The 16,773-nt window shown below is 40.2% G+C and overlaps 1 protein-coding gene across 3 annotated transcripts; it reads right to left on the bottom strand.

Moving 5' to 3' along the window:
* Positions 1-47: 47 nt before the first annotated feature.
* pacsin1b (protein kinase C and casein kinase substrate in neurons 1b) lies at positions 48-16,202 on the bottom strand. Of its 3 annotated transcripts, XM_057338573.1 has the most exons (11): positions 15,885-16,202; positions 8,503-8,618; positions 7,301-7,419; positions 6,666-6,822; positions 6,318-6,553; positions 5,818-5,973; positions 4,155-4,330; positions 2,849-2,969; positions 2,617-2,747; positions 2,355-2,545; positions 48-2,267 (listed from the first exon to the last, which is right to left on the bottom strand). In XM_057338573.1, exons 3-11 carry the CDS (start codon positions 7,358-7,360, stop codon positions 2,158-2,160), a joined length of 1,338 nt encoding a protein of 445 aa, XP_057194556.1. In that variant the 5' UTR covers positions 7,361-7,419; positions 8,503-8,618; positions 15,885-16,202; the 3' UTR covers positions 48-2,157. The 3 variants fall into 3 exon arrangements, with proteins under 3 accessions (XP_057194556.1, XP_057194555.1, XP_057194557.1); XM_057338572.1 differs by lacking the exon at positions 8,503-8,618 and having other exon boundaries at positions 15,885-16,201; XM_057338574.1 differs by lacking the exons at positions 8,503-8,618; positions 15,885-16,202 and adding an exon at positions 7,620-8,029.
* Between the last annotated feature and the right edge of the window lie 571 nt (positions 16,203-16,773).

Genomic DNA, 16,773 nt, shown 5'->3' on the forward strand with positions numbered 1-16,773 from the left:
ATACTGCACACTTGGTGCTTGAAAAGGTGCTTCGATGCCATTGAAGAACCTTTTGGTTTCATAAAGAACCTTTAACATCTTTTGTGAAACAGAAAGGTTCTTCAGATGATAAAAAAGTAAGAAAGAGATGGTTCTTTACAGAACCTTTGGCTGAATGCTTCTTTGTCGAACCAAAAATGGCTCTTCAATGGCATCGCCGTGACGAACCTTTCAAGCACCTTTATATTTAAGAGGGCAGTATTTACAACAGGTTTATACAGTACCATGTCTGTTATATTGCTGTACCATGGTACACAGTCAGTGATGCTCACAAAATCCCGTCCAGCTCATCATGAAAAGCAGAAATTCTATTGTGCAAACACTCTTAAAGAAAAAGATGCTTCACGATGCCGTAGAAGAACCTTTTTGTCTAAGTGGTTCCATTAAGAACCTCAACAGCCAAAGAACCTTTCTGTTTCCGTTCTTTGTGGTGAAAAAGGTTCTTCAGATGATAGAAAGGTAAGAAGGAGATGGTTCTTTAGAGAACCTTTGACTAAATCGTTGACATCGCTTTTAAGCACCTTTATTTTAAGAGTGTAGAGATGTCCATTCAGATTTCGCCTGTTTTTCCAGATTTGAACGTGACGTGTGACATGTTGTGATGATGTTTGAGAGATGCTGACCCCTGCTGGTGAATTCAACTCTCTGACCGCTCATCCGTCCGTCTCACAGTTTTATTGTGACCTTCACAACACATGAAGATGATCCGAGCACATCGGTCTGTTCTAAACATACAGTATATACGGTATATACAGTCTCCTCTCATCCCATCAGCATTAAACACACAATCCGTCGTCATCATCAAGATTCATGACTCTTACTGTAAGACAGAATATATCAACAGAACTTAATGAATCTGTCATGGATCACATGTAGAGAATAAAGGCAAAAGAACATTAAAAAAAACATTTAAAAGCATTTGAACAGACTTCAGCTCAACAGTCATGAAATCATAACTAATATCTGCAGTTAGTCACATAAAATCCCACTGGAATGTTCATTCACTTTCAATCATCATTTCAAACCTCAGGCAGATGAAAATGTTTTTTTCATCCAGAATGAAAGTTCATCCAGTAAGATATTAGAGGATTATCATTTTCTCGCTTGAACATTCCTTCGGGACTTTTGTCACAGTTTTTTTGAGCACTTTTCTAAAATGAAACTTTGTTGTGTCGTTTAGAGTTTCTTCAAATAAAGCTTACAAAACATTGAAGTAAATAAAGATGGAGAAGAGCGTTTCAATGAAACATGACAACAGCATCTTAAATTCATGAAGCATCTGTATGTCACTGCATTAATCCAACATGAAATGTGCTCAATTCAGCATTCGCATAAAAAAAATACCGTGGTATACTTTAGCATTTACTACTGTAAACTGTTATATAAATATTACACTACACTAGAGTATTTACTACAGTTCATCTATTCACTATGATTAATACTATATACAATGACAAAGTGTAATCCTTACTATAATGTACTACAGTTTACTCTAGTAAATATTAAAATGAAGAGTTTATATCCAAAATGAGATAACTATGTTTTTAAATATATATATTATGTTATCATGTTTTATTGTGTTAGTTAGCTGCATTTTTTGGGTTATTATGGTGTAAATCAAAACAAACCAACTGCAGTTTGATGGATATGAATTGGATTGCACAATAAAAAAACATGATTTTTGAAAAACTTTAAAAACGGCGTTATCTCATTTTGGAACCAAACTCTTCAAATATACAACTACAATATTTTTTCTTGTGAAAATCAAGTCTTTATGTTTATCGTCTTTCATTAAATGTTAGATGATGTCTGTGTGAGCCCTCTTTGTTCGTTCAGCCCCGCTAAAGTAAAACAGATTGTAATACAAAGGGTCACAAGTTTTAACGCTGAACGTTGTACTTCAAAATAAACATAAAAAAAGTTCACATTGCATAGCTGATTTTTGCTATGCGAGGCATCACGGATGTACATGAATGTACATTACACACGTCAGCATCACAATACTGAACACAGATGCACGGAAACGTTCCTCGAGGGAAATGATGATGTGTGCGGGTGGGTCAGGCAGGGAAAGGGTTGTCGTGGATTCTTCAGAAGTCTTTAAGGCGCATGAGAGAATTAAATGGGCTCCACGTAGTTGGCGGGATACAAACCTAACTGACCGCTCTTCAGTCGTCCTTTACACCAGCCCTGCCCATCTTCATCTTCTAGTTTAATGAGCTCATCTCCTGTGAGACAGACTGCAGTCAGCATCAGAACGCCACAGATTCACTGATGCCTGCGTGACACTGTTTGTCGTGTTTTGGGATTCTGACCTGCTTTGAAGCTCAGCTCGTCTTGTTCTTGACCGGTGTAGTCGTACAGAGCCCTCACGCGCACTCCTCTGCCGTCCTCGTCGAATGGATTTCCGACTCCGTTTGTTTCGTCGTCCGGTTGAGCGGCGGGAGGCTGTTCATCGTCTGACCATTCTGCAGAATACTGCTGATTCTTCTCATTGCTGCTCACGCTGCAGACACCGGAGAACGTCTCAACAGTCACGCATCTCAAACATTTCTCAAACATTACCATCAGATTTACCTGCCGCGCTCTCCTGCTTTCGGCGTCCCTTGATCTCCAGCCTGAGACACTTGAGTTAATGTCACTCCGTCGGGATTCTTTTTAACCTTTTCTTTCTTATTTATGGAGTGACTCAGATCTGGATTGAACTCCTGGTTTGAATAGGAGGCAAGAGGACTTATGAGAACTACAGGAACAGAAGACGCATGAGAACGGAAGTGGTGTCAGACGTTCAGAAGTTAGCGGTTTGTACCTCAAACTGTGGCCAGTTCATGTGCATGCCAGGCCCGTGAGCGTTATTAAACCACTTCAGATCTTCTTGAGCGCTGGCTGAGGTGATGCTTCGCTCAAGATCACGGTAAACTGTGGCGTAGCTGCAGGAACACGGGTAACTTATAAACTTTTATACAGTTACATTAATGCTTTTGGCAGATGCTTTTATGCAAAATGACGTTTAATCTATACATGTCTTTTATTAATGTGTGTGTTCCTAGAATCAAACCCATCATTGCGTTCCTAGTTTTACTAAAAAAACACCACTTTTAAAATAAAAAATGAACTTTACTTTAAGTCTACTTTTCATAAATGGGCCAATTTCCCTTTTGAAAAAACCTGCATATGCTGGTTAGGTAGGTTTTCGATCATGGTAGCTGGTTTGTGCTGGTTTAAGATGGTCATTTGCTGGTTTAAGATGATCCTAAACCAGCTCAGGACCAGTTTAAACCAGCTCAGGACCCATTTATATCAGCTCAGGACCATCTTAAACCAGCACATGACCATCTTAAACCAGCTCAGGACCAGTTTAAACCAGCTCAGGACCAATTTATACCAGCTCAGGACCAGCTTAAACCAGCACATGACCAGCTTAAACCAGCACATGACCAGTTTAAACCAGCACATGACCATCTTAAACCAGCTCAGGACCAGTTTAAACCAGCACATGACCATCTTAAACCAGCTCAGGACCAGCTTAAACCAGCACATGACCAGTTTAAACCAGCACATGACCAGTTTAAACCAGCACATGACCATCTTAAACCAGCTCAGGACCAGTTTAAACCAGCTCAGGACCAGCTTAAACCAGCACATGACCATCTTAAACCTTCTCAGAACCATCTTAAACCAGCACAAACCAGCACATGATCATCTTAAACCAGCTCAGGACCAGTTTAAACCAGCTCAGGACCAGCACAAACCAGCACATGATCATCTTAAACCAGCAAATGACCAGCTTAAACCAGCACAAACCAGCTACCATGCTTTAAAACCTACCTAACCAGCATATGCTGTTTTTTTCAACAGGGTTGGTCCCAAGTAGTATCGATTGCTGATTGTTTCACAACAATTATTCTTTAATTTTTGTACATAATTTCTGTCCATACTTCTGTGTGTATAGCAGTAAATGTCTATTGTATTGTGTCCATAATCTGTGAAAACCGGTTCAAGAAGGTTTTCATTGTACATAGAGAACGAAGGGTTTTTTGACTTTGAAATATACAGATGACCTTTAACTTAATGTATTTTTTGTAAGGGTGCGAGTCGGTAAATTGAGCTGTCACCTTTGGCTCTCGGTGAGGTTGAGATGTCGTTTGATATCTAGAAGAATCTCTCTGAGGAAGTTCAATCTCTTCTCTTCGAACTGCTGACACTGCTCAAACACCACCTCCATGTTCTCCATGTACTGCGGTGAACAGCCACTGACCTCGTCCAGACTCTTCTCGTACTTCTCTTTGGCCTGAAACACAAAACAAGCGCCATCAACTCACATGACACATGACAACACATACAGTGTATGGTCATGTGATGTCAGGCAGACAAAAAACAATTACAGTTCACTCGTGAGGTTTATGATAAAGTAATATCATTTTACTACTGTAAGAAATACAAAAGTATACTATGGCATTTTTCATGTGGGCATGTTGAACTCATTTAAAAATAAATGACGTCACAAAGTGAAAAAGTTTCATTTTTGTCATGAGATTGGTGTCTGATGGATGTAACAGATGAAGATGTGTAGTGTCTGTCATGACCTGTGATCCACATTCACTCTTTCCTAATGAAATGACATCGGCACATGAGTCTGATCTCGGATCAGGCACATCTGATCCCCACTGGGATTTAAAGTGTTTCTAATGGATGGACAGTGAGGTTGAAGGTTAATGAAACGGATGTGTAATGTTTATTGAGCGTCTGTGAGATGAAAGGGAGCTCTGGGGAGAATCTGAATCTGTGCGTCTGTCGGCTCTGTTGTTTTTACTAACATACAGAATTAAACTGATATCACAGAATCATTTCGACGATGCTGGTTGCAATGTCTTTTTAAATCCCATGCAATGCCATTCATATATAGAGAGTTTCATGTTAACAACATAAACAAGCGTTACTGCGCATGCATGTTCACAAACAACAGAGCGCCTGTCGATTATTTCTGATAACAATCAAAATAAGCCGAGAAGAAGCTTCACTTGGCTGAACTCATCTCTCCAATATTTTGAATTTAGACTGCGATACCAAGCTCAACCGCTAGATGTCAGTGTACCATACAGTTTCTTTAAAGTCCCCGTGAACCGGAAGTTGCGATTGTTTTTACTTCCGTATTCTGAATTTCAAAAGAGAAAATGTGTGGGTGTGGCTCGTGTTTTTCACTGCGAATTGATTGGATGTATAAAACAGCCGTTGCATTTTGAAATGAAACTGGCAGCAGACTGACAGTTGAAGGGGAGGAGTTAACGGATGCTCCGCCCAAGCCGTCTAACACACGTCATGTAAGATGGATAGTCACTACAGGGCGGAAGTGCATTTTCAGATTTTAACTGAAGATTATGAGGGCACATGGATTTTAAATAGAGAACGACCCACATTGATCAACTATTTACAATAAGCGCTGCAATATTTCATGAAAAAATAAGAATTGTCATTTTTCATGTCACTGGGACTTTAAATGCGTCAAAACTACAGGACCCATTCAACAAATTGTTTATTTAATAAAATTATTAGACAGTAAAATAATAATACAAATTAATATTAACATAAATTAAATAAAATATAAATGGTTATATTATTAGACACTAGCCAAACACAAACCGGAAGTTTTCATCGCGGTCTATACAGTACATTTTATGTGACTGAAGTATATTTTATACGTCAACGACTTGAATAATGAATCTGTCGAATGAATGAAAAGTTATTGAAAGATGCTGCGTGAATGTTTTCTGGTCTGACCTTCTGTACATCATTTTTACATTTGTCCAGTTTCTCCTGAAGTTTCTTTTGTTGGTCTGTTGTCACAGATGCTTCTCCTTTACTATTGGCTTCTCTCGTAGATGCTATCTTTTCTTCTTTACAGGCCATGTGATATGATTTCTTCGCTGCTTCCATCTGCAGATTAAAGACAAGAAGAAGGGCAATTAAACTCATTCACGCAGCACATGAAGTCAAGTCCTATAAGAAAGAAAACATTCTCCATTAAGACATCAATGAGATTGAATGGAGAGCGAATGGAAACTCGTGTGCGTCTCAGAAATGTGTCTGTCATTAGAGTTTGAGAAGAGACGTCAACATTGTCTCAATATGAACTCGAGCATTTCTCATCACATTTACACATTCCCGTTGTGTTGTTGTTATTATTATACTCTCACTTCTTTCTCTTTTTCTATCTCTCCTGAGACGTGAGAACCGAGCACTGAGCTGCGAAAGAGAGAGCGGGTGTTCTGCGGTCTCACCTCTTTCAGTTTTTTGGCCCAGGGTTTCTGAGCTTTTCTGAAGCCCTCTTCGGCCTCTTTGGTCTCTTTAAAGCCGCCCATCATTTGTTTGTGGTAAGAATCTTTCTGCCAGTTCTTCACTTTCTCCAGGTCCTCGTTCAGCAGATTATTTTTCACCTCCTGATGCAGCTCGCTCACCTTTTCTGCCTCCGTCATCACGGCCAGCCAGGCTCTCTCTAGAGAAGCGTACTGCGGTCCTGTGACGGAAGAGATGGACACACGGAAGGTTTCTTCAGAACGTCAGGTCAAGAGAAACGACAAAACATTCAATGGCAGCATTTGTGGAATGCAGAAAGAAATCACGAGTGCCTCTCTCCACGAGCTGTCTCCATCTTTTGGACCAGTCGGTGAGCTGCTGGCCGTAAGCTTTTTCTATTTTGGCACGTTCCTGTATGCAGTTCATCACGTCATTACAGAGACGATGACCGTCCTCGATCCGCTTCACTGTACGCTTGTAGTTCCCGACCTGCAAGAGCACAAACGCTTTAAGATCCTCGAGGTCATGACGGAGAGGGTTATGTGTTGTTGGATGGATCACAGCGATGACCTCACACGCGTGTTCGCTTTACTCATGAGAAACATCGTCAAAAAAAAGGATCGCAAGCTATGAATCAAACCAACTGGTTTTGAGATGAATCAATGAAACCAAGTTTGATGAGAAGTCAAATCTCTGTGGGATTATGGGTAATGTAGATCTTCACCAGAAGCTATACGTGGAAATATTCTCATGTTTAAACTGAAGGGAACAGGATGAAGTACATTTCCCATTGTGTTGACATCATCCCGATCAATATAATGTGTCTTTGACCCTTTCAATGACAGACCTGATGAGGGTTAAAGGTCAAACAGAGATAACTAGACATGTCAAAAGAAACAGATCACTAAAACAGCGTCGTGTTTATACACAAAAGACATTTACACAAGCGAAGAGAAATAAAACAGACCTCCCAGAAGCTGTCGGTGGTCTCGTCGGACATGGCGCTCTCATCGTACGCTCCCGACATGATGTGAGATTTGGCGGAGCACACTTGAAGCCAAAGACTTAAATGAAAGTCACCATGGACTGCAGAAAAACACACAGATTGTTCCTTTAAGAATATGTTTTTCTTTTCTCATAAATGCTCAGTGTAGAAATAGTAATAGTATGCCACAATCCCAAACTAAACACAATTGAATGTGATTCTGTGAGAAACTGATGGCTAACTTCCACAGACTGAGGGACTTTAAAGACAGTTTTTATATGAAGACAGAAATATCACGAACAGGCCCGTCTGTGAACACAATGATGTCATCCGTCCGGACGAGACGAGACAAACGCTGTATCATGATTAAATCACGCTGTCACTTTAAATGTCTTTCTGCATCACTCGCATCTCAACAAAATGCTTCATTGATTTTCCTTTCCAGACCACTTCACTTGATCCTGATGATTTTATTCTGCTGTGATTATCACACAAGAATGCATGATGTCATATGAAAACGATTGGCTAACGGTGATGATGTCATGGGGGGAGGGGCTTCAAACGTTTTTAAATAGGGTGATGGGAGGGGGCCGAGGAATATTTGGGTCAGCTGAGAGAAGAAGATGGGAACATCTGACCGAGACCAAAACAATCAAACAAATGATGTGAGAGAAACACAAGCGTGCGTTTCTATAGGCATGAAATGAAATGATCTTCGGCTTTATTCCGGGTGATGTGTTTTGATGATCCTTTCGTATGGAGGGGTGGGGTGGGCGGAGCCTTCAACAGGGCACATGGCCCTTGTTGGCATGGCAAACAAAAGACTTGTGAGAGTGTATGAGCTTTAAAGCTATTGATCAGCCAAACATCTGATGCCAAATACAGAAGCAAAACGAAAATCCACTGAAAGCACACGGTTTCTATATTTACACCAAAAGAAATATATAAAAGATGATGAAAAATCCCACGTGTTTCATGTGCTATGAGATAATTATACCTCCACACACTCAATGAACACAGATTACAGCATGTTTAAAACACGCGCAGGTTTCGTCAGCTGCATATGATCATGTGTGTTGAGATGTGTCGCACAAAACCACACACACACATCAGTGTCCTCCTGCTAACGGCTCAAAAACTCCCATTCAATCCAGACAAAAGAGGAAAGACAACAAAAGGCTTACCCGACCGATCCCCTGCGACGGACCACGGCACACACAACCGTCAGACCCCCGCACGCACGTGCACGAGACCCCCTCAGAAACAATCACAGCTCCTCCAAAGACCTCCAGCACATCCGCTGTAGAGTAACAGCACATCAAACTGTATCTCTGATGCTGAAGACGCAGTGGTGTGTGTGTGTGCGTGTGCGTGTGTGTGCGTGTGTGTGTGTGTGTGTGTGTGTGCGTGCGTGTGTGTGTGCGTGTGCGTGCGCGTGCGTGTGTGTGTGTGTGCGTGCGTGCGTGCGTGCGTGCATGTGTGTGTGCGTGAAGTGCTCTTCTTCCATCGCATTTACACAACAATAACAAAGAGAATATGGTGACGTGACCTCGAGAAATGATGAATAATAATCGAGCAGAAAGATCAAGCACAGGAGGACACAAGACAGAAAGATTCAGATGAATAACTGGAAAGGCCTAAACAAACAATACATCATCAAGTTAAAACAAATAAGCTCAGAGGACATTTCCTAACATATACCTCCTTTCTATAAAAATGAGTGAGCAACACAAACACAACAATCCTGTTCAACACGTGTTTCTCATTTCAGTAAATAAAAACACTTCTCTGTCTTCAGGTAGGGTAGTAACCTGAACTAAACGTAATGTACAGTGTAATCAACTCAAAGACTCATTTCATTTAGACAGCAGTTTAACTGGTTTGACAGAACTCTGTAACGTCAGAATCTGGCATGTTTGGCAAGTATGGCTATGCCTGTTCAGACCGTTTCGACACATTTTATTGGCTAAAAGCCTTTGTCAAATTATAATCAGACAATTATTTTTACACTCATTAATACTGATGTACATCTTCATCAACAATGCAATAATAACATCTATTCTATGTATTCTTATACTTTTCTTGTCTTATATCTCTACTCTTTGTTCTAAATGACATTTTTTGTAAAGCAACATCTCAAAAGCCCTATAAATAACATAGAAAAGGAGGAAAGGTTTAAAAAAATGAATGATTGATGTTGACCTGGTAGTGTTTAAATCTCATTTTGTAACACATTTAAATAAACGTGACTGTGATGAATGGAATGTGATATTACAGATGTTAAGATAACTCATCTCAATCTTTGTTCAAGGTCTGAAGGTGGAGCGCTCAGCACTGGGGTGTAAAGGACACAACATTACTCATGATGTGATGTACAGTATGTAACAGTATTGTGCAGTGATGTATGGTACAGTATTTCATGTATTATACAGTATGTGGTGTGGTGTGATGTGATGTATGGTACAGTGGTATGTTGTACAGCGTGTGATGTGCAGTGTGTGATGTGGTACTGTACAGCATCATAGCATCAGTGAGATCAGGACTCCTGAACCAGCAGCGCTTGACACTTCACTGCACAACTTCAACCCACCAGCATTCACATCCAGCCTGCAGAACTCAACTACACACACCCTGTTCACTGCTCTGGGAACGAATACTTGAAAACATTTCATAAATTCTTGTTGCTTTATGTTCATATCTTCTGTAGAGAACAGTAATGCTGACGTGACATGAGAAAATGACACAGGATTTCACTTTGACACACATCCTATGAGCTAACAGCTAGCTGAATCTTTCATTTAAAAACACAGCGAGGCGTTTAGAAAGTGTTAAAGTGCATGAGAATGACTGCAGTAACTTCACCGCAGCGCTCCTGAGACCTGCGATCAATAACTGCAATGACAGCCAACACAGCGACCCCCCACGAGAAACACACACACACACACACACAATACTGCAGAAACCTCAAACGCCCATCATTCAGCCTTCCCACGTGACAAAAACACTGTAGCATAATTCACTATTATTTATTTACTAGAGTAAACTCTGTAGTATATTATACTAATTACTGCATTTGTACACTAGAGTGTTCTGTAGTATTAACTCAATTAATAAACGGCAATGGATAGATTAATATTTCATCTATACTACATCAATAATAATTATTTTTCAAAACACTACAGTAGCTAGAAATGTGACCACAGTTTACTATAGTAAATACTGATGTATACTGCAGTGTTTTTTCCACGTGGGCTGTATTGTAACGTTTTGCCATAGTACTCTCAGCTGCGTTCAAGTTATTTTTTAAGTAATTTAAAGCCATTCTGCAGTTTTAAACAAAATCAAAATCCCAGCGAACTCAACATGCGTATTGTTCTGAATATAATATCCTGACATTCTTGAACAGCTAGGCAGAAATAATGCGCTTAACCCGTCTAATTCTTTATTTATAAAGCTCTAAATGACCGAGTTTGGCCGTGACCCGCGTTGGAGAGATTTGCTGCTCTTGAAAACGCAAGAGCTGCATGATTGTGATGTTAACACAGAGCCCGGGGTGATCAATAATTCAGAGCGCCGGCAGGATCACATACGTCACGCCACAGGTCGTATAACCTGAAACACGCCGCGGCCCTTTATTCTCTCAGGCTTTAAATGCAGCGTCATGCGATGCATGTCACTGTTTAGTGATGCACATGCAGAGAAATATATGTATGCCTTGATTGACAATAATAAACCTTTGTGTTCTCTGATATCTACAGTGTTTCACATTTACTCTGGGTTTCATACTGTAAATCAATCTCATGACAGAAATGTAAAAAAAGGCATAGACGAGCCGTGAGACAGCAGAACAGAATAGAGATGGTAGAGAGCTGAGGTGGGCTTGACAGGTTATGACAGGTATAACAACATAACACATCAACACCTCCCAGAACAGCAATAAATCAAATACACCGTATACAGACACACAGCGTGAAACCAAACACACAACATCTGGAACGTATGTTCACACTCCTAAACACAACCCTAAAGCCAAGAGCAACCCAACCAGATGAGAGCGAAACGCCAAACACATTCTGAAGCCTTAAAAAGCAACAAACATTTCATGAAAAATCGACATCCAATAATAACGCATTACATCACCCTATATATTTACATAATGCATTACAATTACACAAATTTGGGTGTAATTGTCATAACAATACTGTCACTGTGCAAATCAAAAACCTTACAATCTGTGTAAAAATGTTTAGAAAGCAGATTTCCTTCTTTTCTGTTATCAAACATGTTCTTGCGGGTGTAATGACGTTTGCTCTTCACATAGATCATACATTTCAGTACACAACATGACTTAGGTTTACACTGTTTGATGTAGACCTGAAGTATTTGTTCAGAAGATCATATCTCACCTGGAAAACAGACCCCCAAAAAACAGACGTTCCAGGACCTGCGGGTGACACGGGATACTCTTCACACACATCAATGTTAGATCAGTAGGTGTGTCTATACTTACACCTGTCCACACACACGCGCAGGCCTTCATACATGGAATTGAACTTTGACAACCCCACCCTGAGAGACGATCAATGTTTAACCAGAACAATCCAACATGAACACATCACCAGCGCCTTAAAACCACGGCAAACAAACACACTTTATTTACTGCTTTTGTTTATAACTTTATTGCATCAGAAAAATAACTCATCATTGCTCTATGACCAGCAAAGTATGCACTTTTAGAAGTGTACAATAATGATGTGCGTTTGAAAAAGAAGCTCTTGAGAAACACACGTGCCGTCACGTCACTGTTCAATACGGAATGCGCTGGAGCGATGCTAAAAGTCCATCCATATCATTGACCAGACCAGCGGTCTACAGCAAACATCAATACATACCACATGCCCGGGTTCATGAATAAGACATGTTCCTGAATTTTGGAACTTTAATTTCACTTTCTAATTTCCAAAACATGAAACTCTGAGATTTATTCCGTCTTCGTGACTCAGATGAGTTCAGATTCAGTTCACATCAACGATGGCCTTTTCTTCACACCCGGACGATTCGCAGGGTCTTCTAAATAACCAGATTAATGCTTGACTGTCAGATTTATTCCTCTGCTTCACAGCCGTCTCACAGCTCGACGCTCTTGCAGATGAAACTCAATCTAACAGAGAAATGACCATCACGGATCACATGAAATGAGCGGTCAACATTAAAAACCACTGAGCTGTTTCTCTCTCTCTCATGTGCATCCAAACACAATAAACATCTACACACACAAACAAACGCACACACACACACACACACACACACACACACACACACACACACACACACACACACACACACACACACACACACACACACACACAAACAAATACACACACACAAACAAATGTACACACACACAAACAAATGTACACACACACACTCACAAACAAACACACACACACATGCACGCATACACATGCACGCATACACACACTCACAAACAAACACACACAACAACACAAACACACACAACCATGCACGCATACACATGCACGCATACACACACTCACAAACAAACACACACAAACACACAAACGCACGCACACACACACACACGCAAACAAACAAACAAACACACACACACACACACGCACACACACACACACACACAGTTCACTTTAGTGCAGCCAAGTGTGAAACACACAGACTGAGAGAAGATCCACACACAGGAGGTTTTGGTGTTTTTTTACTGAGCTAATGATCACAGCCCTAAACAAACCTTTTCACATGTTTAAATAAACAGCATTTAGTTTGTTTAATCATTATCTTACATCATGGGGACCACTGACTCATACACACCATACAGATGATCTCAGGTTTTACTCTCCTCGACATCTGGTCCCGGCCCGCTCAAACACAATCTGAGCTCAGTTTGACACACTCTTTGTAGAGATCTCTTGTGAAATTCTGAAGTAGAAACATGCGACATCATTCTGGATGTTTGGAGAAAAATCTGAGAAGTAGCAGGAGACTAAAGGAAGACTAAAGACAAACGTTTTGATCTGATGGGCGTGACTGTGCAAACGTTAAATAAATACAGTATTCTTGTGGCTAAACACACTCAGAGATGAGTCAAAATCTCACATGTTTCCTCTGAATCTCAGCTGCAGGCCGGGTCAATGCAGGATCTGTGTGTGTGTGTGTGTGTGTGTGTGTGTGTGTGTGTGTGTGTGTGTGTGTGTGTGTGTGTGTGTGTGTGTGTGTGTGTGATATCCGCGCTGGCTCAGACACACATGAGCTTCTGTAGCAATCCCACACAGCCGAGATACCTGAAGCTTCAAGGAACAGTGAAATCTATCCTTCATGTCACACCTCTGGATCAACATGAGCCAAACACACTGGGCTGTGGGACTCGTATCAAAAGTGCAGGTTTGAAGTCACAACCTGATTCCATTCACACTCCTGTGCCTATTACTATACAGAATATTGATTTGAATCCTGTAAATAACTCAATACGACATTCGCTTCCTTAATACACAACGCTGCTCTTATTGGGCATGATTTCACAATACAGTTTGTCATCTTTTATAGGTTTTATAAATCCTGGCCTACATTTAATCTTCGTGATGAATACTGGAATACAGTCTGATGCCCATCACAATCATTTCGATTACAAACACAACTCAACATAAATCAGAAGATGTCAATTAGCACTGTAAACCAGTTACTGCTGTGAATCTGGTGAGGGTGGTAACGTAAGTGATAGAAGGAACGGGTAACATTTACACCTCTGAGCGTGACTCTCGACCCCAATGGAGTTCAAGCAGGTCCTGACGTGACCCCTGCTGACCTTTACACGGAATCATGTTGACCATGAACTTGCTCTGAATAATACAAATCTAAGGATTTACTACGGCTCATGCATTTCTCATGTTTCAAGCATTGTTGTACAGTTTATTATTTCAGCACAAGACAAAAGAAGAGTTTGGTTCCTAAATGAGATAACTCAAAAATCATGTTTTATTGTGTTTGTTAGCAGTATTTTTTTAGTTATTGTGGCTTAAATCAAAACAAACCAGCTGCAGTTTGATTGATATTAATTGGAATGCACAATAAAAAAACAAATTTGTGGAACAGAGTTATCTCATTTTGGAACCAAACTCTTCATATTCACATCAAGAAGAGCAACACTCTTCAAAAACCAAAGGAACCAGAACTCACAAGAGAGGTACATGCTAAACTTGTTACCAGCGTGCTTAGTTTAAGAGAGAATGTAGAGCATATCAAAATAAACATGAAATCAGAATTTTCCTTACTGGGTGGCTGAAGTATCAGATGCGCTGTGAGTGATAGAGGGGCGGTTACACAGCGTTTCTGTGGCTCAGTGGCGCTAACAACACCAAGATCATGGGTTGGATCCCAGGGGACTGCACATAGTCAGAACATATGTGTAGTATAATGCAATGCAAGTCACTTTGGATAAAAGCGTCTGCCAAATGCATAAATGTAAATGTCAATTTAGGTGATGGGATAGAAAGGAGATTCAGGACCTTGGACAGTTCAATGAGAGGATTTCACCTTTGACTTCAGTGAGAAACACATCTGCTGTCCCTACACGAATGAATGACTACTGCAGCTTCACACACACGTGTTTATTTATGATGGACAGATGGGAGACATCAACAATCCACATCACATAACTGAGGCCATCAGACACTTTCTAATCCAATAGCACACTGCTGTAATGACTTCAGCGCTGCTCGTTTAATGAAACAGACCTTTTAAGTTTATCATGCAAGGGATCGTCTCTCCGGGGAGCGACATGAATTGCTTTTACTGAAATGGTCTGTTGTGTATAAACAGGTGTCCTTAAATGGCTCCCTTGTTCAGCCTCTCACTAAAACAAGTGCAGGTCTTTCACCGATATTCAGAAAGGTTCAAAACATTCAATACTGACAAAAAATGCATCATTTTCAAGCACACTATTTTCTATTATAGCCAAGTAGCATCCAATGAAATATTTATAAAACTATAACCATTATGAAAATAGTGGTCTGTCCTCAGACTTTGTTTTCAAAGGTTTTATGAAGGGTTGTGTAAACCAGCACTAGTACTTTATACTTTTTGATATTTTTGTTAGTGTACAAAACCCTAAATAGCAAACAAGACGTATTAACTGTTTGTGACAGAACCATATAACTGTTCATGCACTTAGAATAACATAGTCATCAATATTCTGTTCTCGGTTCTATTCTATTACTACATCTGCCCTTCAGACCTTAAGCGATTCTCGAGTACACGAATCTATAGAAACTGTCTAATATAACAGTGCATGTGCCGTAATCAAAACATATTTTGACGCACTTGATTTATAAGAAAGAATGCACAACGGGCTTTTGGTTTATTCGTGGCTGAAACACACGCATGTGAATTAAAGCCGCAGCGCGCGCGCGCATACACTATAACTGCGCAAATCATTGGTGTTTATCATGAATACAAATAAATAACATCTCCAATAACATATAGACATTTTAACCCACGAGCCGCAATAATAGAGAAATCATGCATCACGACATACCAAAGACTGGACAGATGAACGAGAATCTCACAATCCTCCACACCAGTGAAACACAATAAAGCTGATGAGTCCGATTCAATTCCGCCAAACGGTTCCTTTGAACGGTTCACTTGATTCATTCCGTCTGTTCACAGAAGCATCCGCGCGACATTTTGCGTCTTGTTTTATTGTCAGATAAATTGAACATTCAGCTACACATTTGTATTTACAAAGAAATGAAATGTTCAAGTGATTTGCCAGCAGTTCGTACGAAAGATGAAAAGAGTCGCTTGTCTTGAGAATCGGACACGAGTAAAACATAAAGATATCGGATTCGTGTGCGTTGTGCTGCGGGTGTATCGGATGGGGGATGGTCAGTCAGGAGATCCATGTTACATATTAATGACATTTACTGAAAGGAGAACCAGTGTGCGGAGCAGAGTAATGAACTTCGAATGCATTTATGCACAACTTAAAAGATGATGTCATACAAGAAAAACAATTTGCTTGTTCATATTATGTTATGAAAACATTATTTCTGACCGTTTTAAAGGTTCCACTAACAATACGAGAATATTGTTTGTTTGACACTTCCTGTCTGAACTTTTAGCAATGACAAATAATGTTGATTAAATGCTCTTTTAACGTTAAAGCTCCTGTAAGCGTTATATTCCCATCAGTCCTCAAACATCAGACATTAAAAACACATCATCAAACACACACGAGGAAACAGAAAAACTCTGAAATATGAACCACCACATCCACAATCCCAAGAGCATTTGAAGATGATGCGAGATCTGATACCCCAAACTTACTAACACGAGAGACAACATCAGTTTCAAAGACCGATTTAAAAACTGGTTGATCAAAGAAGATGAGGATTTGAGTAGTGACACTAAACGTGGATATG

Source organism: Triplophysa rosa, linkage group LG7, assembly GCF_024868665.1.
Source record: "Triplophysa rosa linkage group LG7, Trosa_1v2, whole genome shotgun sequence".
Taxonomy (NCBI): Eukaryota; Metazoa; Chordata; class Actinopteri; order Cypriniformes; family Nemacheilidae; genus Triplophysa; species Triplophysa rosa.

Bases quoted from the DNA above. Each gene is read 5' to 3' on its own strand.
- pacsin1b (XM_057338573.1), bottom strand. From the start codon at position 7,360: ATGTCGGGAGCGTACGATGAGAGCGCCATGTCCGACGAGACCACCGAC. The intron at 6,823-7,300 runs GTCTGTTTTATT...GTGCTCTTGCAG, and splicing joins CCACCGACAGCTTCTGGGAG to GTCGGGAACTACAAGCGTAC. The intron at 4,331-5,817 runs GTCAGACCAGAA...TTTGTGTTTCAG, and splicing joins GTAAAAATGATGTACAGAAG to GCCAAAGAGAAGTACGAGAA.